The sequence below is a fragment of the Tasmannia lanceolata genome, unplaced genomic scaffold, assembly GCF_043159265.1.
Source record: "Tasmannia lanceolata isolate RefF3 unplaced genomic scaffold, GAP_Taslan_0.1 ptg000029l, whole genome shotgun sequence".
Taxonomy (NCBI): Eukaryota; Viridiplantae; Streptophyta; class Magnoliopsida; order Canellales; family Winteraceae; genus Tasmannia; species Tasmannia lanceolata.
In genome coordinates, this window is record NW_027518706.1 from 1,896,834 (window position 1) to 1,924,390 (window position 27,557).

Genomic DNA, 27,557 nt, shown 5'->3' on the forward strand with positions numbered 1-27,557 from the left:
TCACTAGTAAAATGAATTAGCAAGGTACTGCCCTCTCTTTGCCTCTTTGCTTCTCATGCTCTGGTCGTCATCCTCATCAAAAGACCAGGTCTACATCAAAAGGCCATGCACAAAAGATCTAGCACATTGGAGGATGTCTAGTGGCCTACAAATGAGCATTTAGAAGTAAAGAATCCAAATTTGAATGGTAAAAGCGCACCAGTCCAGCAGGGGAAGTTCTTTATGCATGGCTCATTCACGTTGTATCACTGAACAAATGACACTCACATGTGCTGTTGACGGCCCGAGCAAAAACACCCTCTGGTCGATGTCCCAATTGTACCAAACTAAACTAAGAAAGATGAAATACTGCAAACAATTCTGGCTACAGATATGGAGGTATAACTTTAAGGTCATAGAGGAGATATGGAGATTTGATTAGAGACTTAGAGCAAATTTAGATGCTGAATCACTGATGAATGGAACAAGGAAAACTTGGATGCTGAATAAACACTAAATGGAGGAGCACTATAGTTTCAAAACTAAACACTACACAAATAGGAGCAGTGAAAAAAAGATGACATACAGTTTTTTTTTAACGTGATTTTCTCAGTAATAGCGTGCCCCAGATTCATAAGCGCGGCCTCCAGGGTAAGGACCCCTCGACTCAAGCCCATGATTCCGACCACGTGCGAGAAACTGTGACCGCTCTCTGTAGGAGTCAAACTGACTGGCAGCATAAGCTCGGTGAGCTTCTTCGAGTGCACCAGCAGAAGAGACAGCTGATACACCATAGCCATGTGGATCACTTGGGCCGGTACTATTCTGGTAGTGGCTCAATCCAGCTTGCTGGTACTGATGCTGCCTAACCTGTGACTCCCTGCGAAGGAACTCGTCCCTCTGGCTGATTTGACGAGCTCGAATAGACATTAGCTTCTCCTGATATTGACCATTGATCTCGCTTATCTTCTGAAACACCAAACATAATAATTCATAATGTGAGATGTTAGAATGCAAGGTTGGTTTCTTAATGTTGATCTAGATTTGATTTAATTTCTGTATCTCGCTTCTCTTTTTCTTTCTTTTCTTTTTTCTTTTTGAGTGGGTAACATTACTGTAGCTTTTTACCACAAAGCCAAAAGCAGAAACCTCCCTATTATAAACAAAACCCATTGCCTGTGACACTAACTCTCATGCGTGTGTGTATGCCTGAGACTTCAATGGAAACCTAGGAGTACATACACATAAATATTAACAAAACATTTAATCTCTCTCTCTCTCTCTCTCTCTCTCTCTCTCTCTCCATATATATATATATATATACACTAGTAAAAAACCCCGTGCGATGCACGGGCTAACAAAGAACTGTACGGAGGTTGATCCAAACCGTCCATGTGATGGAACACAACATCGATAGGTTGTGCCCGTAAAATCCTGTCCATAGGCTGATCCTCGCCCTCCAATCTATAGAGGTTTCCATAATTAAAAAAACATAAAGGAGGAGGGTAGGATTGAAATTATGTGGCTTTAATGGGTGCCTTTGTTAAAAAGCATAAAGGAGGGGGTAGGATTGAAAATATGTGGGTTGAATGGGTGCCTTTGTTAAAAAAAGTGGTGTAATTCTCATAGAATTTTGGGAGAAATTCAAATAATTCTCTCATTTTCTCTTCTATATATATATATATATATATGGGAAAACTATTTGTGAGCTTGAGCTCATATAGCTTATATGAGCTAGAGTGCCACAAAAACATGGGCCCCACATTTTTTTGGGTGATCCAAAGCACTCATTTGGAAGGACTTTACATAGATAGGTTGTGTGTACCAAAAATCAGGTCCATAGGATCACTCTTACCCATCCAAAAGTGGAGGGGGAAATGGACAGACACTGTTTGTCGACAAATCTGCCCATTTTTGCCCTCCACTTTTGGAGGGGTTAGGATGATCCAATGGACCTGCTTTTTGGTACACACCCTATCTATGATGGGGCCTCGCAAATGAATGGTTTGGATCACCACAAAAAATGTGGGACCCATGTGTTTGGGCACTCAAGCTCATATAAGCTTATATGAGCTCAAGCTCACGAACAGTTTTCCATATATATATATGGAAAAGGTTTCTGAGCTCGAGCTCAGGCAACTTAACCGGCAACTCCAGCATTTAGAAAATTTTGGACCAGCATTTAAAACCATTTTAGACAAGAAATATTAAGATTAACCCATCAAACAGCCCCAATCGACACCATTCCAAAACAAGTTATTTTACAAGGTGGTCATGTCAGGTGGTGTTGCTAAAGTTCATGGCAACAGCAAAGATGAAAAGTATATTGATAAAATTTTAAAAACCTTCCAAGGGAAGTAATATATGGGACATTCTTCATTGACTGTACCGCAGTTGACTGTCAAGAAAGCGGAGAAATGATTAAAAAGATGAGGGACCTGGGCTTCCCACTGTCAGCATTTTCTTGCAACCAATTGCTTTTGCTCTACGAGAGTTCCAATAGATAGTATATAGTGGATGTTCTATTGACTGTTGAGAAGGAAAATGTCAAGCCAACTCTCCTCACAAACAGGCTTTTGGTAGACATCAAAGGCTGTTCGAACGATATAACAGCAATGAAACAGGTTGTTGAGAGCATGAAAGGCCAAGCCATCAAGCCTTTCTGATCCAAGCAATGGTGGCAAGGTACTATATCTTTGCGGGGCTAAAAGAGAAAGCAGGGGTGGCAGAGGAGAAGATGAAGGCGAGCAACATACAGAAGAATCGTGCATGGAACCAAGTTTACAAAAAACAGAGCCTCCTCACATAAAGAAAACAAAAAGAGCTTAACACACACACACACACACACACACACACACAGAGTACCAACTTCAAGCACATTTTTTTCTTTTTAACAGCCCGGCCCTTAAATGCGCAGATGTTAAAATGTTAAATTTTGGGGGTGGAAATAATATTAGCACTCCATCCTCTTTGTAATGGCACTCCTCACTCGGTAAACATTTTCATGATTGGTTGTTAACAGAGTTTTGAGAATTGTAACAGCATTTAAGTTTAACAAACAATTAGACAAGTGCAAAATAAAGAGCAAAGGGCCACTTTCCTAATATAAAATAAAGAAAGGAATAATGTAAAACAAAGAAAGAAATGTGGATATTGATTTACAACACTCCATCCTCTTGGTAATGGCACTCCTAAATATTTTCATGATTGGTTGTTAATAGAGTTTTAAGAATTGTAACAGCATTTAAGTTTAAGAAACATAACGAGTAAAGGGCCACTTTCCTAATGCAAAATAAAGAGAAAAAAGTGGATTTCGATTTCCTGTGTATGTGTTTGCTTGCGTGTGTGTATAATATAATACTCGTTATGGTTGATAGATCGAAGAGTATTTCCATGAAATTCGATGGAACAAACTACTAACTTTTGAAGTTCCATTTTTGCATTTTTATGTTTATTTTTTTATGGGCTTTTTGCATATTTGTTGAAGGCAAAGGCCAATTGGGCATGCTTGGTGGCAATATGGCCAAGTATACAAAGAGCTAAGTCAGTGCAGGATGAATAACACTCCTGGTCCCATTTGGATATTCGATAGAGACATCCATTACATTAAATCTATGCCCTTACCCGACATACCAAGAGACGTCGGTTTATCTTAGAAAAATTTACCAACAGACAAATCAAGCACGGGCTCTTCCGAGCCAATCACCACTTATCTCAATTTACCCAAGACATTAGGGATATTCAATCCAACAATTCCGATTTCATGCAATTATAAACGATTTGTCTTCCCAAAATATTTCTGCCACCACATAAAAAGAATTTTTGAAAGTTCAAGGACCTAAGTCATGCAATTTCTCATCCATGCTTGACTGGAATGTGAGACAGCCCGTGCAAATATCATTAGTCATGGCCAACTAGTCAACTACGTGATTTACAATCTGATCTATCAGAACTTCTTGAGGTGGAAATGCGGATGCATACCTAGGCCACCATTGATGCTACACCCCCATCCACACAAGATAAAATATCTCTTAGACAAGGTTGTTAAGAGAAAGAGGAGAAGAGAAGAGAATGAGTGAGTTGGAGGCTAGCACGCCCTCACAAATGTATTTATCAGAGAGAAGAGGTTACAATGACCAATATTCCCTTAGGCCCATATACATCTTCTAACACTCCCTCTCAAGCTGGAATGTATATAACATACATTCCCAGCTTGTTACAAATATCATTTAGCTTTGCTTTACTCAATGACTTCGTAAAGACATCAGCTAGATCCATTGATCGAGTGTAAATAGTGCATATCTCACCCTTTTAGATTCTCTGGCGTATGAAATGGCAGTCCACCTCTATGTGTTTGGTTCTATCATTAAAAACAGGGTTAGTAGCAATTTCGATAGCCGCCTTATTGCCACACTATAACTGAGCTGGGGATGAGGAAGATAAACCAATCTCTGATAGGAGAGAGCGCAGCCAGATAAGCTCTCCACTTGTATATGATATGGCTCGATATTCTGCTTCTGCACTTGACTTGGATTCTATGTCTTGCTTCTTACTTCGCCACAACACTAAGTTACCCCCAACAAAGGTACAATATCCAGTGGTGGATCTCCTATCTATCTGCCGGTGACCTTGCCCATACTGCATCACAAAATCTTTCCAACTTCTCATGTCCATGTCTCTTGAACAACAGGCCTTTCCCTGGAACGCCTTTCAAGTAGCGAAGAATCTGAATCATGGTTGCCCAATGGGAGGTATGTGGTGTTCTCATGTACTGGCTAACTACCCCTCCAGCATATGAAATATCTGGGCGAGTCAATGTGAGGTATATCAGCTTTCCAACCAACCGCCTATATCTGCCAGGGTCATCTAACAAATCACCCTCATCTGGAAGCAGTTTTGAATTCGGGTCCATAACCACGGCAGCAAGTTTCACCCCAAGAGAACTTGCCTCATCTAATAGGCTACCTCAATCCCAAGAAAGTATCTCAGGCGACCCAGATCCTTGGTGGAAAACTCTTTCTACAGAAAAATCTTCAACTTCTGTATGCCCACTGAATCACTACCAGTAATGATAATATTATCCACATAAGCTATGAGAAGAACATATCCGGCATCAGACTGATGGCTAAAGACGGAGTGATCAACCGCACATTGCTTCATGCCAAAGCGCATAACAGCATTACTGAATTTCCCAAACATGCTCTGGGAGATTGCTTTAAGCCATAAAGAGATTTCCTCAATCGGCAAACTGAGGAGGACATCTCTCCCTGAGCAACATACCCAGGGGGTGCTCCATGTAAACCTCCTCAGTTAGGTTTCCATGCAGAAAGGTATTATTGACATCAAGGTGATATAAGGGCCATCCTCGGTTGACGGCTAGGGAGATCAACACTGACCGAGGGGATTTTGGAGACCGGGGAGAATGTCTCAGTGTAGTCAACCCCGAATGTCTGTGTATATTCCTTGGCAACCAAATGCATCGTAAGGCGCTCAACTGACTCGTCGGGCAAGTATTTGATGGCAAAGACCCAACGACAACCCACTGGTCTAGCACCATGAGGTAGAGAGACCAAATCCTAAGTATGATGGGCCTGAAGAGTGGCCATCTCAAGATCCATAGCAGCTTGCCAATTTGGATAAACAAGGACCTCAGGCAAAGACTACGGCAAAGAAACAGAAGACAAGGAAGACACAAAGCTACCCAACAGAAGGGTGAGCTGATCATAAGAAACAGCAGAGGAAATGAGATGTGCAGTGGTACGTGAGCGAGTACGTGACGCAATAGGAGAATCTACAAGAACATCAGGAGAGGGAAGAATATATACCTGAGAGGGAGGAGTCGGTATCTCCAGCTGGAAGGACGATACCACAGGCAGAGCGTGATAGACCTCTGGCCTCAAACGTTGTTGATCGACCTACGTAGGAGCTGGAGGAGGGGCCGACGTCACCTACAATGGTGTGGAAGTGGACTCAACAGGATCAAGAAGAACAGGAAGAAGAAGGACCTGCGAGTCGGGCACAACTTTACTACTCTCAGTGAGAGTAGTAAAGAAGGAGACGGACTCAAAGAATGTGACATCAGCGAAAATGAATAGCCTGCGTAACCAAGAACTGGAACATCGATAACCTTTCTGGGTACGAGAGTAGCCCAGAAAGAAACATCGCTCCGCTCTGAGGTCCAATTTATCTAGACCAGGAGTGAGGTTGTGAACAAAACAAATACAAGCAGAGACCCGTGGAGTGATAAGTTTTGGGTTTTGCGTGGAATTGGAGGGGTTACGGCGAGGGTAGGTGTCGGGTGGAGGTGGGGAGGGGTGGCGAGGTGGCACGGGGACTGGTATAGGGGTGGCGAGGTTGGGTTTTGGGTTTTAGGGCCGGGCAAGAGTGGGGTTTTGGGTTTTGGGTCTCAGCGAGATCGGGTTTGGGGTTTGGAGTGAAGGCAGAACAGAGGGAGGTGGATGAGGCCAAGACAGTTAGGGTTAGGGTTTTGGGCATGTGGGAGGAGAAGAAGAAGGAAAAAAAAGGAAGAAAAGAGAATAGGGTGGAGGCGTGGAGGAAGGAAGAGGAGGGGTTTCTTCCAATAGTGGTCCCTAGGACTTTGATACCATGTTAAGAGAGAAGAGAAGAGAATGAGTGAGTTGGGGGCTAGCTCCCCCTCACAAATGTAATTATAAGAGAGAAGAGGATAAAATGACCAATATGCCCTTAGGCCCATATACATCTTCTAACAAAGGTGATAAGGGACGAAACCATCAACGCAATTTGAGCAAGGTACCAATATTATGAATGCAAAGAGCTTGGACATTTGGCCTCCAACTGTAAGAAAATAAATACATGTTCCTACTATCGCTGCCCTGGACACATCATTTCTAAATGTTTCTGCAGACATGGTGCTCATCGGGTAGCAGGCAATCTAGTCAAAGAAATTCTCATGGGACTAATAGCAGTGGTAGAGGTGGAACCCAACAAGCCTACCACGTCCAAACTGAAATGCACTCTGATCAAGAAGCACCACCAACGAATTGATCAAACATAGACGCAATTCAGAGGCTAATTCAGCAGACAATCACAGCTGCTCTTCCTGGTGTCATTTCCACTATCCTCTCAGCTACTGGTTTCTCGGGTTCTCCTAGAAGTCAAGTAACTGCTCATGATTGTCATCATGCCGCTAACCTCTTTCATTGAATTAAAGAGGTAGACATCATCCAAATTGTCAAATCGGGTCGCCAAATGAATCTTGTTGCCACCACCATTGCCGGAGAAGATGGTGGCAATAAGGTGATGACTCTTGGTGCTTCCCTCTTCTCACAATCAAAAGAGTTTAGTTAAATCCCTTGACCTCATGTGACAGACCACCTTACAAGGTAGTCAATAACAAGGTTTTAGCTTTTGGCTCTGGTATGCATTTCGGCCGTGAGGAAAATGGAAACATGTCGGTTTCGGAGGGAAATTTCAGCAAAAATTCTATAAAGTCACGAAAACATATGGAAACATATGGACTTTTAAGATGAAATCTTAGAAAGTGCTAGAATAAGCACAAATGCACATTCAAAAATCATCATATAAGCAAAGAAACCACTCATAATGGTTTAACAACATTGAACACCTATTGAAATGTACTATCGTGCATGTATGATAATTCAGTACATGCTGCATTTCATATGTAATTCATATAGATCTTTGTGAATAAAACGTATACCACATTCACATTCAATTCATATAAATATATTTATGTAATACAGACAACAATAATATAGCACATATCAATAAATAGCAAAGAAAGACATTTTTCTTCTTTAAACTATTTTTTAAAATTCTAAAAAATTATAACAATGATAGAAAATGTAAGAGAATAGAAAATAAATTTTATTTATAACAGGGCATGGATAAATCTGCACATGCCTAGATTTTGTTAGCTTTTATAAAAAAAATTAATGATTTTTTATTTTTTTTATGCAAGATATAAAAAATAGTTATAATATTATAAATGTAGTGTGCGTGTGTGTGTGTGTGTGATATATATATATATATATATATATATATATATATATATATATATAATACTACAATAGTATTTATATAATTTCCTGGTCTATTCTATTTGTAGGTTTTTAATATTTTTTATGCAAAAAAATATTTTTTTCCTTTTTTTGAATAAAATTATAAAATAAATGATTTTTCTAGCATTTCTTGAACTTTCATCTTAAATTTCCATCATTTGCATATGCTAATATATTTTCGTGATTTCACATGATTTTAATTTAAATTTTCAACTGAACCCGACATATTTCCAAGTTTCAACTGAAATAATGGAATATACACTTACAATTTTGGTTTCAGTATGCAATTCAGTTTCGGTATGCATTTGACAGGAAATGGAAACATAAACATTTCAATTGTTTTCTGTTCGTGTTGGTGGAAATTTAAAACCATAGTCAGCAATCCGTAAGTGGTGCATAAATGTATCCATGAAAGGCGTGGAATGATGAATAACATTTCAAAAAAATACGGAGGGAAAGGGAGGAGCGAGGAAGAGGAATTGCCGATTGTCTATAATATGGACTTCCAAATCTTTAATAATCAGCTGGAGTAACCCAGCAGGTCCTTAGACAAAAAACAAACAATATGCAACAGGATGGCTTAGTGAGGGAAATGCTAACTTTCACCTTTAAAAAGGTGAGAGTTAGGTTGAGTAATTTACAAAAGATTTAATGGAAAGAGGGTTGCAATAAATTAGTGGAAATTTACAGAGTAGTAGTTTTTTCGTACACAAGGGGTAGTAGTTATCAAAAGAGGTGTTGATCAAGGAGCTTTTACAGAGATGGTCGTTGACTTCGGCTTCAAGGTAGACTCCCTCCCCACTACTTATCTCAGTCTCCCTTTGGGCATTGGAGCACCACCCATAGTTTTGTGGGCAATGGTGGTAGAAAAAAAAAATGAAAGCAAACCTATCTACATGGAAGAAAATTTTCTTATCAATGTGTGCGCATGTGGGTTTTTTTTTGGGGGGTGGTGGTGGTAGTGGTGATGTTGGTGTGTGTGTGTGTGCGCGGGGAGGGGGGGGGGGGGGGGGGGGGGCGGCGAGGCATCACACTCTTCAAATCATAATTGTCAAACCTTCCAGTGTATTAAAGCTTTAGAAGGATTTTCTTTGGGATGGAAAAGACGAAATCATGAAGCATAAACACTTGATTAATTAGGAGGATGCATTGTTCTAATTTTCGTTTTGTTTCGCATGAAATGGGTGAAACTTTTCGGTTCTGGATGAAAACCGGAACGAAATGGGTATATAATAAATACCGTAAGTAAATGTCTTTATCATTTTTAATGTCCATTTACTTAAGATTTACATGTAAATAAGGGAATACCCCCCAATTTAGATTCATTAAAAATAGTTTTAGTACCCAATTATAAAAGGACAAAAATTCAACTTTCCGGTTCTAGTACAAAATTCGAAAAAAATCAGGCTGGGTCAAAATCTTAACTTCTAAACAATGCAGTATTTTTCCAATTTTAAAAATTCATAAATTCTGTCATGTCCAAACATTACTAAACCCCAGAAGTCTGGTAAAGAAATCTCATAATTTGGTCTCTAAAATTTTTTCAACTAGTCATGCATGGGTCAACACACAGGTCAACACAGGCATTTCAGTTGATTGTGATTTTTCTTTAAGTAAATGTTGGATCTTTTACATATTTTGTTTATTCAATTGTTTCTAATATCTTTCTAACAATTTCTAATTTTTTGGATTTTTAAGTATTAAAAAATAATTTCTCTCGTCCCCAAGTTTATACCGAAATAAGAACAAAATGACTTAAATGACCGAAAAGTTCCATTCATTTCACCAAAACGAAATGAGTACCGAAACGAAATTTAAAACTAAGGGAGGATGTCAATAGATCTAAGGAGAATGGAGGGCTGGGTATCGGCAACTTGAAGTGGAGAAATCCACCCCCCCCCCCCCCCCCCCCCGGCAAATGGCATTGGAGGGTATATAGAGAACTATTATCCGCGCTAATTACGATCATTAGAACCAAGGTTTTAAATTTCAATTGTGTTTCAGTCATTAGCAAAACAAAAACATTTTAGTTTCGCTACAAAATTTCGGCCAAAATCTTGTAAAATCAAGGAAACATTTTTTCAGTACAAAATCACGGCAGAAATCCAGGTTAGATTCTTCACCGTTTTTCTTTTTATTTTTTGTTGTTTTTTTAGAAATGTCTTAAAGAAATCATGTTGTTCTTCTCTTTTCCACGAGTGGAATTGATTTTTGTCAGGGTTCTTCGACAAAAAATTTGCACTTTTTTATCTGAAAAGTTGCATGTTTCGCATATTTTGACCGAAATATTAATGAAATCACGAAATTTTGGGGGCGAAATCTGGTATTTTTCCTAATCCAAGTGGATTTTGTTTCGGTAACAACCGAAATTGAAATGTTTCAGCCGAAATTTGAAACCATAGTACTCTTCGTGGATTGCTAAAAATTGACCAGAGGCAATGGATAGGATGCTTGAAGATCTATTTGCTAGCCATTGGAGGACTTAAAAAGGTACTAGATTGTCCATTGGAAACAAAACTACGATTAACTTCTAGGAAGATCGAAGGGTGGGGGATAAATCTCTTTGCGACCAGTAAGCCACTCTATATAGTTTATGGAGAAACAAGAATTGGAAAGTTGCGGAAATGTTCGTGTGGTGCAAAGGCATGGTTGATTGGGAATGGGATTTTCATTGTTTCTACAAGGATAAGCAAAGCTAGCTACATGGAAGAAATTTTTCTTATTGATGTGTGTGGGTGTGTGTGTGAGTGCGTGGTGTTGTGGGGGGTGGGCATCAAATCAGAATTGTCAAACCTTCCAGTATATTTATTGTCCTCATTCAAAATCCCTACAGCAATAGCCAAAAGGATTGCAAAGCTTTAGTGGGATTTTCTTTGGTATGGAAAGGAGAAATCAAGAAGCATAAACACTTGATTAATTCAGAGGATGTCAATAGATCTACGGAGAATGGAGGGCTGGGTATCGGCAACTTGAAGGGTAGAAATCCCTCTCCCTCCCCCCAAGCAAATGGCATTGGATGCATAAAGAGAACTATTATCCACGCTAATTATGATCATAAGAACCAAGGTTTTAAATTTTGATCCAACAGCAGCTCACTTTTTGAGGAGCTTCTGTTGGATCAAATCACAAGGGTGGTACCTTATCTTACCACCTTTACGTGTTTATACGGCCCTTCTTCATATAATCTCTCTCTCTCTCTCTCTCTCTCTCTCTCTCTTCTTCACACACACACACACACTAGTAAAAAAACCCGTGCGATGCACGGGTCGACAAAGAACTGTACGGACCACATCATAGGTTGATCCAAACCGTCCATGTGATGGAACAATACATCAATAGGTTGTGCACGTAAAATCATTTCCATAGGCTGATCCTAGCCCTCCAATCTATAGAGGTTTCCATAATTTAAAAAGTATCACGGAGGGGGGTAGGATTGAAATTATGTGGCTTTAATGGGTGCCATTGTTAAAAAGCATAAAGGAGGGGGTAGGATTGAAAATATGTGGGTTGAATGGGTGCCTTTGTTAAAAAAAGTCAAAAAAAATGATGTGTAATTCTCATAGAATTTTGGGAGAAATTCAAATAATTATCTCCTTTTCTCTTCTGCTATATATATATATATATATATATATATATATATGAGAAAAATGATTGTGCGGTCGACCGCACCAAGCTTAGGTGCGGTCGAGGGCCCCAAACTCATGTGGGCCCACTTTGTTAGGATGATCCAAAGCATTCATTTGAAAGGCCCTTACATAGATGGGGTATGTACAAAAAATCGGTTCCATAGGATCATCCTAACCCATCCATTTGTGGAGGTCAAAATGGATAGACACCGTTTGCCACAAATCTGCCCATTTTTGCCCTCGACTTTTGGAGGGGTTAGGATGATCCAATGGACCTGATTTTTTGTACACACCCTATTTATGATGGGGCCTTGCAAATGAATTGTTTTGATCAGCACAAAAAATGTGGGACCCATGTGTTTGGGCCCTCGACCGCACCTAAGCTTAGGTGCGGTCAACCGCACAATCTTATTCCTCTCTCTCTCTCTCTCTCTCTCTCTCTCTCTATATATATATATATATATATATATATATATATATATATATATATATATACTAGCAAAAAAACCCGTGCGATGCACGGGGCGGCGAAGAAAAATTAAATGAATAATAAAAAGATGCCCTAAGATGATTTAAAAATTATAGCATAAATTGCTGATATATTTGATTACTCATGTGTAAAGTGTAGTCTTAGTTTCAAAGTATTGGATATGAGGTTCAAAAGGCAAGAGAGAGAAATGAAATGATAAGTTTGATTAATTTAATCGGTCATAAACTACATTGGAATAACCTATATTGAAGTAGTGTATCTCAACACTAAAGAAGAATTGGTGAAACTAATGCAAAAAGAATTTAGCGAAACACAAAGAAATAAAAAAACTGAAAATGAATGGAAAGAAATGGTATTCTACAAAAAGAAAGCATTTTAAGGTTTCAAATAGAAGAAAAGAAATTAAAAAAAAACTGAAAATCAATTGAAAAGCAGAAATTCTAATCTAAATCAGATGCATTAGTCCATAATCAAATATAAAATATATTTCCTACTGATATCAAAGCTCAAGTGAGAAGGAATGAAAAGAAATGGTAAGCTTAAATAAATTTCTGCCGTGGATTTTTAAATATATCTACATGCAAACTATATGGTTTTCACATAACCAAAATACCCATATTCTATGATTTCCCATAACTAAATGACAACTATATCAAGCCGAAAAGAAAAAAGGAAAATTAAACCACAACTAATTCGGTAAACTAAATAGCCTCTGTTTTGGATTTTCATAACCAATTGCGGGTCTAAAATTGATTACATGACTTAAAATTAAACGTATATTTGAAGTCAAAAAATCAGCTTTGGACTCGCAATCGGTTCTCAAAATTCAAAACAAACAGGGCTTTAATGAATATAAAAGTTATGGCAGTTCAATTCATAGGAGTTGTAGAAGTTGATCAATGCCTTTCCCCGTTTGCAATAGATCAGCACCGGATGATTCCTGTTATTTGGAGACATCAAAAAGAGATCATGGAACACCACCGAGATTCTAAGATTGGCATAGCAGGTAAAGAGCGTGTAATTGATAAAAAATTCACACAAATCGCCATTGAATGAGAACCTAACATCATGCAAACATCACATTCCATGTCCAACCAAAGATTGCACAAAGAAATTGCACAGGATATAAAACACAATGATAAAGAAACAATTCTATTATAAAGTCATGCGTAATGGATCTTTGCTCTCACACTCTACTGTTGGCAATTTTTTCAAACAGGTGGCAACTGTCGACAGAAGTTGCATCGCAAATTAAACCCTATGAAACTAAAACATAAGAGCTACAATAAAAATATAACCCAGCAACTCGTAGATTTTAGAGTAAATTTCTTCACATCTAATCTACTATAACCAAGCAAATAAATCAGAGAATCCAGAGTCTATTGCATGTTTCTAACGCACTGGTCAGAAAAGAGCTACAAACAGAATCAGCACAAAAAACTAATCCCAAACCCTAATGAAGAGAAATAAACACAAATGCAAATGGGAAGAAAATAAATAGAGATAAGCCTGATCTTGATTATTGCTAAGAACCTCTTTTATCCTGAGAACCATCGGTAGTGTTGCTATCCACTTTGCCCTATTCCCAATTCAAAGCTTGCCTGAAGGCAACTACTAAACAAACTGAAGAAAGTGAACCCAAAAAAACCCTCTATTGCGCCATGGCTCATCACAATGGAGGAGAAGAGATTGGCCTCGTCCCCGCTGCCAAGTCCTTGCAAAAAATATGGATCATATAGTAACAAAAAATGGAAAAAAATAAAAGAAACGAAAACCCTATATCAAAATCCTAGAAGCATAAAGAGATTATGAGAGGGTTACCAAGGAAGGCTGAGAGAGTGAAGCAAAACACGGAAGAAGACGAAGAAAAAGAAGAGCAATAGAGGTACTCACCACTTTGAGAGAACTTCTGCTGCTAGGTTTCTAGGGTGTGACTGCAAGATAATAGAATGGGTCCATTTCAAAAAAAAAAAAAAAGATAATAGAATGGGTATTAGGGTTTGCAGAAGAAGCTCCTGTAAAGACCACTTTTTGACACTTTCTCTCAATTCCTTAAATTTTGAATTTTAGACCATTAGATCGTATATCGAGGATCGAGATCATCGATCCACTTTAGACCAACCCTTGATCCGAAATAGGATCTCTTATTTATCCTTGATCTACTTAGATCAATCGGTCTAGAGATCAATGGCTCTCGTTAATCTATTCTATATTTGTTTCGGTAGCTTGGGGATTAAGTTTTCCACGGAATAAGAAATCATTTGAAACATATTAAATAAGAAAGTACGTCATATTAGGGGAAACCTACCTTCATTAAATGAAAATCCAGTAAAATATAAAGAAACGAGGAGATAAATAAGATAGGTTGGAGATTTGATCTCCACTTTTGAGGGAGATCTTGCACACCTCTTTTGGTGGGATAGATTGATTCACTTAAAATTTAAATTCCCTAATTAGTAGCAAATTACTTTATGGAAAAGATCTTGTAGTTATAAGATTTGGCAACTTACCTTTATTGCTAAACTCTTTTGGTGGGATAGATTGATTCACTTAATTCAAATCCCCTAATTGGTAGCAAATTACTTTATGGAAAAGATCTTGTAGTTACAAGATTTGGCAACTTACCTTTATTGCTAAACTCTTTTGGTGGGATAGATTGATTCACTTAATTCAAATCCCCTAATTAGTAGCAAATTACTTTATGGAAAAGATCTTGCAGTTATAAGATTTAGCAACTTGAACCTAGTCTAAACTGCCATTCTCTACACTCAACTATGTGACTTCAGGATCGTTGCACTCTACTCTCTAACAGGAGCCATCTCATCCTACTGCGTTTGTAAGATTAAGGCAGGTGATAGCTAAACTTTGCTCGTATGGCTTTCAATTTATACAACAAGAATGGTGAAGTATCTAAATCTTTATGTTTTCTAAACTATTCTATGAGGAATGAAATTTTGTCTCTTGTATTACATGTTGGAAATGAATTTGATTTCTAATAAGGAATTATCAGTTTAATTGTTTTTATCACATGAAATAACTTGGAAGTCGTATGGAAACATAAGAAATATCCGTAGAGGAAATGGGAAAGGGTGATGGGAAACCATTGAGTTATCCCCGTAAACAAAGGTATACAACTTGGGGGAACCGCGCACCTCCTAGTTGATGTCGGAATCCTACAGAGACCAAGAGTCCCTAGACGGTATGATCAACCGTAATAAGTCCACGCGGAGTCGACCGTGTCGGCAAGGGCAACAAGCTAGTGGGAGCTGGAGTGCCCTGGGTTTAAATGAAATTGTTACGATAAGAATGTGGTAGATTTATAATTGTTCCTAACGATTATCGAACTATTCTCTTTCAGTTATTAGTACATTTGATCACCTTAAATGATTTTTCTATTCAGTTGCAGAAGATTTTAGTAAACCATTATTTTGAAAAATTTCAATTGTCTTATCTATAATATGGATCTTGATGTGTTGTTTTAAATTGAATTCTTATACTGGTTCAGTTTCTATCATCCTGCTGACCTTATTTTTCTCCCCAGGATTAGAGAATTCTAATGAGGGTGCGTTTGCGCACGAGGACGTCTAGGAGCGTAGGATGATGGGAGCAAATAATTAAGGAAGACGATACCCTTCGTCAACCCCTTTGAATTTATTTTAAATTGGCTAGTTCAAGACTTTACTTAATTGAGTAAATTGGTTTTAAGTTAAAGTTATTGTAAGGAGACATTTTGGAAATGGAATAAGAGCGATGGCTATTTAATTTTCATATATGGTTTAAAAAAAAATTTATGGGTATTTTGGCAGGTTTTGCTTGTAGCGATCCGATCATGGAAATCGGGTCGTTACAGTTGTGGTATCAAAGCCCGGGTTCACGGAGAGCTTGGTGCTTGTGGGTTGAGTCGTTAATTTGGGTTAGATAGCTAATAGGTGACATATGATATGTCACACCTTTAAGGTCAACCGAGAATTCGAACAAGATAGGAGAGAAATGATTGCAGCTAATGAAATGGAACCGATTGAAATTTCCTCTGACTCCGAGGAAGAATACCAGAAGAACAAGAACCTGAAGAGGAGGATCCAGAAGAAGATCCTGAGGAGGAACCTGTTCCTATCGAACAAGAAATCATCAACTTATCATCTTACTCAATCGGCGATCAGACGCCCCCATATTCAGAAGATGAGGTTACCAGCAAACGTCGCAGATTGTCAGTCTTCGGTAATGTACTGGACGTATAAGAGGATGACGATTACGACAGTGGCAGTAACTGAAAGGTAGGTAGTTAATTTTAATTCCATCTTAACTGATAGTTCACTGCGTTACTTGGGATGAGAAAGAGCGGAATTTCGAGGACGAAATTCAATTAAGGGGGTAGAATGTAAAGACCACTTTTTGACACTTTCAATTCCTTAAATTTTGAATTTTAGACCGTTAGATCGTATATCGAGGATCGAGATCTTCGATCCACTTTAGACCAACCCTTGATCCCGAAATAGGATCTCTTATTTATCCTTGATCTACTTGGATCAATCGGTCTAGAGATCAATGGCTCTTGTTAATCTATTCTATATTTGTTTCGGTAGCTTGGGGATTAAGTTTTCCGCGGAATAAGAAATCATTTGAAACATATTAAATAAGAAAGTACGTCATATTAGGGGAAACGTACCTTCATTAAATGAAAATCCAGTAAAATATAAAGAAAGGAGGAGATAAATAAGATAGGTTGGAGATTTGATCTCCACTTTTGAGGGAGATCTTGCACACCTCTTTTGGTGGGATAGATTGATTCACTTAAAATTTAAATTCCCTAATTAGTAGCAAATTACTTTATGGAAAAGATCTTGTAGTTATAAGATTTGGCAACTTACCTTTATTGCTAAACTCTTTTGGTGGGATAGATTGATTCACTTAATTCAAATCCCCTAATTGGTAGCAAATTACTTTATGGAAAAGATCTTGTAGTTATAAGATTTGGCAACTTACCTTTATTGCTAAACTCTTTTGGTGGGATAGATTGATTCACTTAATTCAAATCCCCTAATTAGTAGCAAATTACTTTATGGAAAAGATCTAGTAGTTATAAGATTTAGCAACTTGAACCTAGTCTAAACTGCCATTCTCTACACTCAACTATGTGACTTCAGGATCGTTGCACTCTACTCTCTAACAGGAGCCATCTCATCCTACTGCGTTTGTAAGATTAAGGCAGGTGATAGCTAAACTTTGCTCGTATGGCTTTCAATTTATACAACAAGAATGGTGAAGTATCTAAATCTTTATGTTTTCTAAACTATTCTATGAGGAATGAAATTTTGTCTCTTGTATTACATGTTGGAAATGAATCTGATTTCTAATAAGGAATTATCAGTTTAATTGTTTTTATCACATGAAATAACTTGGAAGTCGTATGGAAACATAAGAAATATCCGAAGAGGAAATGGGAAAGGGTGATGGGAAACCATTGAGTTATCCCCGTAAACAAAGGTATACAACTTGGGGGAACCGCGCACCTCCTAGTTGATGTCGGAATCCTACAGAGACCAAGAGTCCCTAGACGGTATGATCAACCGTAATAAGTCCACGCGGAGTCGACCGTGTCGGCAAGGGCAACAAGCTAGTGGGAGCTGGAGTGCCCTGGGTTTAAATGAAATTGTTACGATAAGAATGTGGTAGATTTATAATTGTTCCTAATGATTATCGAACTATTCTCTTTCAGATATTAGTACATTTGATCACCTTAAATGATTTTTCTATTCAGTTGCAGAAGATTTTGGTAAACCATTATTTTGAAAAATTTCAATTGTCTTATCTATAATATGGATCTTGATGTGTTGTTTTAAATTGAATTCTTATACTGGTTCAGTTTCTATCATCCTGCTGACCTTATTTTTCTCCCCAGGATTAGAGAATTCTAATGAGGGTGCGTTTGCGCACGAGGAAGTCTCGAAGCGTAGGATGATGGGAGCAAATAATTAAGGAAGACGATACCCTTCGTCAACCCCTTTGAATTTATTTTAAATTGGCTAGTTCAAGACTTTACTTAATTGAGTAAATAGGTTTTAAGTTAAAGTTATTGTAAGGAGACATTTTGGAAATGGAATAAGACCGATGGCTATTTAATTTTCATATATGGGTTTAAAAAAAAATTATGGGTATTTTGGCAGGTTTTGCTTGTAGCGATCCGGTCATGGAAATCGGGTCGTTACAGCTCCTAACTGAAAGGAAGGACATGGTGGGTACAGACGGAAGAGAGAGAAGGATACGTGTTTGGTTAAGCAGAGTAGTTGCTGAGAGAGGAGAAAATATCTCTGACGAGAGAGAGACTCGGAGATAACTAAACAGGGAGGCCCTATTTTGCCCTTCCATATATGCATAGATGGATATAGCAGCATAGGGGTAAATAAGGAAGTAGAAATTTTTTGAGGGGTAGAATTGTAATAGATGGATGGAGGGGAATGGCTCTGACGTGTTAAATTCATAGAATTTAGGAAGAAATTCAAAAAATTCGCCATTTTCTCTTCTGCTATATATATATATATATATATATATATATATATATATATATATATATATGAGAGAACATTTCCTACACACTTGTGTAGGTAAGTTATCTACACACTACCTTAAAATACAGTGGGGGCCCACATTGTTTGGGTGATCCAAACAATTCATTTGAATGGTCCTCACATAGATAGGGTGTCCACAAAAAATCAGATCCATAGGATCATCCCAACCCTACGATTTGTGGAGGTAAAATGGACGTGTATAAACCTTCACAAATTAGTCCATTTTTTGCCTCCATAGTTTGAATGGTTAGGATGATCCTATGGATTTGATTTTTTGTGGACACCCTATCTATGTGAGGACCATTCAAATGAATTGTTTGGATCACCCAAACAATGTGGGCCCCCACTGTATTTTAAGGTAGTGTGTAGGTAACTTACCTACACAAGTGTGTAGGAAATGTTCTCTCTCTCTCTCTCTCTCTCTCTCTCTCTCTCTCTCTCTCTCTCTCTATATATATATATATATATATATATATATATATATATATATATATATATATATATCATACGCTTCTCTTCTTGTTCTAAATTATCTTTCAAAAAAATACACAAATAGTTTTTGCAAAGAGGAAGCATGCCAAGTTCCAGTTCAAGTCTGTAAATAATAGCAGGATAAAACAAATGAACTAAGAAACTTACAATCATCTACATGGAGCATTATCAATCAAAGTAAATTGGAGAGGTTTCAGTTTACCATTCTGACAGTATAGAGCTCCAACTTTCAAAAATAAAGATTCAAGATAATTATTCATTTTTTGAGTAAGAAAATAAAGTCATTCTGATGTTCGTTTAAATCTTGTATGTACATCCCTAATGTTACCATGGTTTTAAATTTCGGCCGAAACGTTTCGTTTCGGCCGAAATATTTCGGTTTCGGTGGAAACCAAAACGAAATTCACTGTGAGTCGGAAAAGTACCAAATTTCGCCGAAACGTTTCGGAAATTTCGGCCGAAACGTTTCGTTTCGGTAAAATTTCGGTGAAATTTCGGAAATTTCGGTGAAACGTTTCGGTGAAGTACAAAATTTCGGTGAAATTTCGGTGAAACGTTTCGGAAATTTCCGAAATTTCGGTGAAATTTTTACAAGATTTCGTCCGAAATTTCGTACCGAAACCGAAACCGAAACCGAGATTTAAAACCTTGAATGTTACTAAGATCACAACAACAAGGATTTTCCAATCAAATGCAACATACCAAAAATGTCTATGCCACATAGGAAATGCTACACATTTCAGAAGCTTGATTGAATGCACTTACCTCCCTATGCCTTGAAACTTCTGCATCCTCAGCTTCTTGTTGCTCCTTGGTTAACTTCATGATTTCATCAAGGAACTTCTTCTCAAGACCTTCAAATGTTTGTGCCATAGGATTTTCTTCGTACCCAATTTCCATATCTTGCTCTTGGGATTGGGCTCTTGGGTCTTCCTTGGCTTGTTTCTTCTCTAAACCAGACCTTGAGTCCACTTTCTGACCTGGGAATAAAGATCGAGGAGAATCACTTCCTTGGCCTACATCACAAGCAGATTCACTCCTTTTAATTACAAAGATTCCAAGTGGCTAAATTTACCAATATAATTGCAAATTTAGATAAAAGATGAAGGGTTATCACATATCTAGATCATTGATATCTTGAAATAAACTTTTAAGGACTACTTAACAAGAACAATCCATATCTTTAAAAAAATTCGTATCACACATCGCACAGGTATATGAGAAGTACCTCAACTTATTATTTTGACTGTTCTGGCGTTATTTAAAAACTATTATATTGTTTGGTGCAAATCTATATTTGTATCATTCAAAACATGTAAATCAGTAAATCTATATTTGCCTATATAAAATTTTAAAATTATCTTATGAGTTCACAAATAAATTTTTACATGAATATTTCCTTAAAATTTCAATACAATCATATAACTGGACAGATATATTCCAAAATTGCAAATCCAACAGCTTGTATCCGTCCCTCGCACTAATATGTCTGTGTGCTTCCAAGTTGCATAGCATAAGGCATTAATACGTTATTGAGTGCTTTATGTGACTACAATTTTCTTTTTCTTTTGTTCTTTTTGGTTCTTTTCAGTAGTAAACTAAGGTTCTCGAGCAGCACCATCGTGACCGAGACTGAAACTCTATACAGTTATAATGGGCCTTTCAAGAATAAGTCTTGAAGACAAGTGGTTCAGGCTCATATAGCTAACCCACTTAATGTTCTCGGCAAAACAGATAATCATTCAGCAAAATCAAATAGCTTTCTCCAAACTGTTATGTCTATTTAGGACAGAGTAACAAAGATATCAATAGAAGACCCTGAAAGTAGAAACCACAGCAAGAGTTTAGTTTCTGAATCGCACCATTTTCTTCTTCTTTTCTTTTCAGATGAAAGTTATCACCTAGGATGGCTAAGCCATCTGGTACTCGCCTAGCCTCTATATGGGTAAGCGGATAGGTGAAGTTGAAAAGCCAGTACAAATGGGTTTGAACCCATATCCCAAACTTACATTCTGTATCAATGCTTTACCAGATAATAAGAATATAAACGATAGATGTACCTGAAAATGGGACAGAAAACGACATATCACTGAGGATACAAGTTTCCTAGGAGGCTATGGAGCTCTCTTCTTTTCCTATATGATCACATTGCAGGAGTCACCATTAATGAAGTCAACCGGCATGACAAAAAGAGAACTACACCCATGAAAAAAAAAAACACCTCTGACTCAGCAACCATTGTTTCAGTCCAAACATGACATATATAACATTGGAAGTTAGCACTTAAGGATGAAAGTATGCAACACAATATGGCATATGAAATTGCAAAGAGAATTCAAAATAAGGTCCAATTACATAACTTACCTTCTTTGTATAAATGAGAAGACAGTGGATTTGAGCCTTTTGGTCCATCTCGATCCCACTGCCATTGCCCCTCTGCTTTTGAAGTGATGTACTTGTGTTCATCATCAATGGGCAAAGTGTCTGGCAGTCCAGGAAAACGACTCATTGCAGAGTTATGTTGCACTCTTTGAGCAGACATTTGTTGCATTTGAGAAGCAACCAATGGATTGACACCAGAATCCCCATACTGCCCCTGCCGTCTCATCTTCTGCTTTTTGGACAATTGATCACCTAACAAACACAATAGCCAGAAAAAGGAGCTCCAGTTAGTATGTCATGATTTCTAATTCATAGATATGATACATAAAAAGCATTACAAAGTAATAATCCCCATATGAGACGGATTTCTACAATATAGAAGCCTATTTGAAGCTGTTTCTTCGAATGCACTTGCCAGTATTTTTAGAGTCTGGTAGACGCCTCACCAACATAATGGACATTGTGGTGGTTTTTCTATGAGTTCCTCTAAAGATTCACGATATAAGAAATTGGGTTCTAGGGCCCAAAATGGGTAAAGACGTCTGAAGGATCAGCAATAGTCCCCTTTGGACAGAAAGCTAATCATAGTACACATTGCCCCTCTAAAACTTTTCCCTAGCAACAATAACCGAAGTTTGTCAAATCCAAAATTAAAAGGAAAACTTTAGCATGTGGAAAGGTGATGCTAGAGCAACCATCAAACAGAAAGAAGGAAAAGAAGAAAAGGGTCAAAGGGCCTGTATTGAGCAAGATACGTTTTGGTTTCTCAAATGGACAATACAAAATATAGAGTTCATGGATCGTCCAATACATTAATTATTCATCAGGAAATTCATACCTTACCGGTCATAAATTATTCATCCGGAAATACATACCTTACTGGTCTAATACAATATTTATCTTGAGTGATAGCATGGATGTTGGGGTGAACTATGCACCATAATCGAAAACATTAAACCATGCACTTAGGTTGTTTTAAATTATAATTAACTGAGTCTTATCTAACGCAAGTTGTACAACTGAAGTATTGAGAAAAGAGGCGTTTTTGAATCATATGAACCAAAGGCATGGGTTCCCATAAAAGGGTGGTTTGTGATTAATTTCTACATTAAGCTAGGCAGTTTAGACTTTAGAGATAGAAGATCAACAGGTAGGATCATTTGTGGCTTACGCTAGGTTTGAATTGATATCTAAGCTTATATAGCTGCACTTTACAGAACTTTGCAGTTGGGATGAAATTTTTTATTTATTTTGGCGTTGTGCTCATGAATTCTTGTGCTCTAATTCTACATCTTCTAGAGTGGTGTGCTACTATTTAATTGGTGAGTGTTTGATTTTATTTTTTCAAATAAATGACATAAAAGAAAAAAATACATGCTGGGGCTAGATGAAATATTCCATACCAAAAATATTTAAAAGATTACAATATGGGAATTTCATTCCACACCACCAAGCTTGCAAAAGAAATGCCAAAATTGTATAAGGAATAAGTTCTACCATTTCCTTAGCGATGAATACAAACAGAGGAGCACTCAAGCTGCGTCAAAATGTCCTTATCTCTCTAAAACATTGTTTGAACCTCCACGGGGAATGGGTGACTCTTCAAGCCAACTGATATTGTTGAAAGAGTCACCTTCCACAAAATCTTTGTCGGTCCAGACTAGGTGGTTAGTATCACTTGATAAATATATTCTAAAATCCTTGGATTATTCCCTAAACTCATAAAAGGATATATTATGGAAGGAAGTTGAAAATATGTCTAGATTCAATGTATTTAAGTAAAATTGAAAACATCTTGTGAATCTAGTATCTTATTTGGGCATATTTCACCTTGGTGGTTGATACCCTATACGCTGTGAAGGGAACATGTATCTCACATTAAGTGCTCTATTGTGGTTTTACATGTGGATGAGTACTAAGTACAATAAGATCTAAGTCATAGTGTGTGCACTTAGCATAATACATATAGATATATAAGAGTCAAACAAGATAGGCCGACAGACTTGACCCGGCTCCAAACTGCTCATACTTATGTCTGGACTGCATCATTATCACTATTGGGCCTTGCATAAGCCATAATAACTACACACTGACATAAATGCTACCATTGAAGTTGGGTTTAAACCACCCACAAGAAGAGGCTGACCACACCTCATGAGGTCCACCAAGGGGAGAAAAAACAGCACTGATAGATATCCAATCACTCGTGATTATCCAAAGTAGCTTTATGGGTCACCTTGAAAATGTTTTTTATCATACCATGTCATCATCTCCATTTCCTTCCATTATTTACTTACATATTTTAAAGATGTTATCTCTTGTGGAGTTGAGCCTCTAGCTCAGTTAGTAAAGACAGTGTTCTTTCACCTTGACGTCGGGGGTTCGATCCCAGCTTACCTATATATTAAGAGAGAGAGAGAGAGAGAGAGAGAGAGAGAGAGAGAGAGATGTTATCTCTTGCTTTTGAGGCCTATTATCCTCCCATATCATATCCAGTTTTCACTTATCAAAGTAAGAGAAAGAAAGAAGCCCTGCCAAATTGCTACTCCACTAGACCCTTCACAGTTGCAAGGTACTAATTCCCATTTCTCTCCTTTAGATTCAGCTTTGTTTTATTAGTGCACATTATGTCATTCTCGTCGTCCTTTTAACCCACATGATCGGTTTGGTTTTCTTTCTCAAGCCTTGTTTGTTAATCTTGATAACCATTATATATCCTCCACCTATAAGCAAGCAGCAAAGTAGGAAGCATGGATAGATACAAGGCATGTTACATTACTTAGGGAAACAAACATGACTATAGTATTGACTATGAATGTCAGCTCCAATGGCGAAGATGGCTACAGTTTGCAGTCACATTGCCACAGCCTTTACGTGCCATTAGTCATTGTTCACATCAAGCATGCATTTCAACATGGTAATCTCGAAGAGACTATTTATGACTCCTCTAGGTCTTTCACTTCCTTTAAATCCATCAAAAGTGTGTAGGTTTAAGAAATCTTTATGGACTCGCGCAAGCACCTCCTGCATGGTTTGAAGAGCTCGGAACAGCTAAGTCCTCAGATTTTTCTCTCTACAACATACGTGGTAGAGCAAAAATAATCAACCCCTTACCTAAATTTATAATACCATCATTCCAAGGGGTGATTGAGACATTGATCACCTGAAGTCTTTTCTTCAGTCCAGATTTAAGATGAATCACTAGGGGTTGTTGACATCCTTCGTTAGATAAGAGGTATCGCATTCAAATATAGGTACATTAGTCAGACAAACTAACTAAATTGAGGGTTTGATATCTCTTGCACATCTTACAAACAACAAGCTAGTAGGCAGCCCCTCTTGAGCTTAATGTGAAGTACTATTAGTCAGATGGTACATGTCTCCGATCTCATTGTCTATCTTCGAATAGTGGGGAGTTTGACTTATTTGATGATGACATGACCTAACATTGCCTATTCGATTTAGATTGATCACTGAATCAATTTATCTCCACTCCTCATACATATTATCAGTTCACAGTTGTGCATCGTAACACCAGATATTTGCATAAGACATTAGGCACGATTCTCCTCATTTCGTCACATCTTCATTTGATTTGGTTGCCTACACTGATGTACATTGGGTGGGTATCCAAATACTCGTCGTTCAACTAAGGCATGGTGCATGTTCTTTGGAGATGCTTTGGTATTGTGGAAGTGCAAGATACAAGATTCGGCCTCCAAGTCATCAACAAAAGTATCGATCTATGTAAGCGGCATCCAGTGAGATTCTATGGCATCGTTCACTTTTGTCAAAATTTGGTATTTTTTTCCCTCCATCCACACCACTTTATGGAAATCATAAGAGTGTTATTCAAATTGACATTAAACTAGTTTTTCATGAGGATGACATGACAAGGTAGATTTTGATTGCATTCATCATTGTTACTCCAGACGATTGATTTCACTTCCATATGTTCAGTCTTCGCATCAGTTAGCCAACATGTATCCCCACGAAGCCCATGACATGCGAGCTGACCATGAATTCTCAGTTCACAAGTTGATGCTTTATGACTCAATGCATCTGTTTGAGGGAGACAAGTAGTGTTAAAGGTCACTTATTTACAGTTTCACACCTTGGTGTACATAATTTGTGGAGTGTCAATTTCAGTTCTTTTCTTTTTTTAATGGTAAAAGCTTTCATTCCAATAAGAGACCGAGGGGGTCTATACAAGGAATCAAGAAAGAAAAAAAGATAACAAATAGAAATACAAGGGGAACAAAGAAAAGAAAAATGCGGGGGGGGGGGGGGGGGGGGGGGGGGGGGAGTGGGGGGGGGGTGGTTAGGTATCAAACAACCTTAACTCCGCCCTAGTGACACCCTCTTTAGCAAGTCTCTCAGCGACATCATTGGCCAATCACTAAAAGAAACTGTAGATCCTCCCAGCCTGTTAAGAATCTTGTCGAAGAAAGCGGCGAACCTCCACGGAAACGGATGGGAGCCCCCAAGCCATCTAATAACATTAAGGGAGTCTCCTTCAATACTTTATTTAGGTCATAGGAGTCTAGTAACTTGATTCCTTGATGCACCGCTCGCACTTCAGCTTCATTTGCATCAGCAATACCTATAGGACCAGAAAATGCTCGAATGATTTGTATAAAAGCAATACCTATGGAGTGTCAATTTGAGCTGTGGTTGTGTAGATAGTCATCAAGTATAAGTTTATTATAATACCTTGTATAAACACGTACAAATGTTTTTGCCCTTTGGTTCTGTGCATAATAAATGTGCCAGTTTCTGTAAATTAGGTATCAAACAACCTTAACTCCGCCCTAGTGACACCCTCTCTAGCAAGTCTCTCAGCGACATCATTGGCCAATCACTAAAAGAAACTGTAGATCCTCCCAGCCTGTTAAGAATCTTGTCGAAGAAAGCGGCGAACCTCCACAGAAACGGATGGGAGCCCCTAAGCCATCTAATAACATTAAGGGAGTCTCCTTCAATACTTTATTTAGGTCATAGGAGTCTAGTAAGTTGATTCCTTGATGCACCGCTCGCCCTTCAGCTTCATTTGCATCAGCAATACCTATAGGACCAGAAAATGCTCGAATGACTTGTATAAAAGTAATACCTATGGAGTGTCAATTTGAGCTGCGGTTGTGTACATAGTCATCAAGAATAAGTTTATTATAAATACCTTGTATAAACACGTATAAATGTTTTTGCCCTTTAGTTCTGTGCATAATAAATGTGCCAGTTTCTGTAAATTAGAATTTATATATTATATAAAGGAGAGGAGAGCCTGACATGAACTCCTTTGTCCTCAAACTTTCGTACAGCTTGCCTTTGGGTTTCCTAAGTTTCTTCATTATTTATTTTAATGGACATTTTCTTTTTTTAAGTTTCTTCATTGGTTTCTTTTCTTTTCTTCTTTACTCTCCAATCAAAGGTAATTTGAAAATAATATCAAGGAATAAAACTTCTGGGTGGTGAAGACTTGGATAAAATATTGATTGAAGGTGGCTCTTTGAATGTCATCCGATGGTTGAGTGGATCTCATGCTTGGAGGAGATAAAGGATTTGTTGGGTAACTCCTCTATCTCCTTCCGTCACATCAGGAGGTCGGCTAATGGGGTGGCGGATAGGATGGCCAGGGAAGGGGTTCTCTTAGAAGATCTTGAGCAATGTGACTTTCTTCCTCCCTGACATCGGTGTTTTGCCCACTTCTTTCTTGTCTCATTGTATTATTCCTTTGTTCCTCTATTTTTCTCTCTTTGTTATTGTATTCTAACCATCTCGGTCCCCCTTTTTTAATGAAATTTTAACCATTCAAAAAAAAAATATCTTCATTGGACATACGTGAAAAGAAGTGAGATTTTGAACCACATTTGGAAATAATCCAATTGATAGTAGGAGAATGGTTTTAACATTCTTTTTTTAACATCCAGGTGAAAAATTCCAAGTATTTTGAAAGTTATGAGCG

At 37.9% G+C, this 27,557-nt stretch overlaps 1 protein-coding gene across 4 annotated transcripts in view; it reads right to left on the minus strand.

Annotated features, from left to right (window-relative positions):
* Positions 1-457: 457 nt before the first annotated feature.
* Positions 458-27,557, minus strand: part of LOC143859052 (ubiquitin carboxyl-terminal hydrolase) — a 34,623-nt gene continuing 7,523 nt past the window's right edge. Inside the window, exons 1-4 of one of the 4 annotated variants that reach the window (XM_077369720.1) lie at positions 21,578-21,716; positions 21,274-21,409; positions 19,979-20,229; positions 458-948 (exon numbers count right to left, since the gene is read on the minus strand). In XM_077369720.1, coding sequence (XP_077225835.1) covers positions 589-948; positions 19,979-20,229; positions 21,274-21,298 — 636 coding nt within the window. In that variant the 5' untranslated portion in view covers positions 21,299-21,409; positions 21,578-21,716 and the 3' untranslated portion in view covers positions 458-588. Of the gene's footprint in view, positions 949-19,978; positions 20,230-21,273; positions 21,410-21,577; positions 21,848-27,557 lie in introns of those variants that run through there. The other 3 variants (XM_077369721.1, XM_077369719.1, XM_077369718.1) reach the window with 3 other exon arrangements.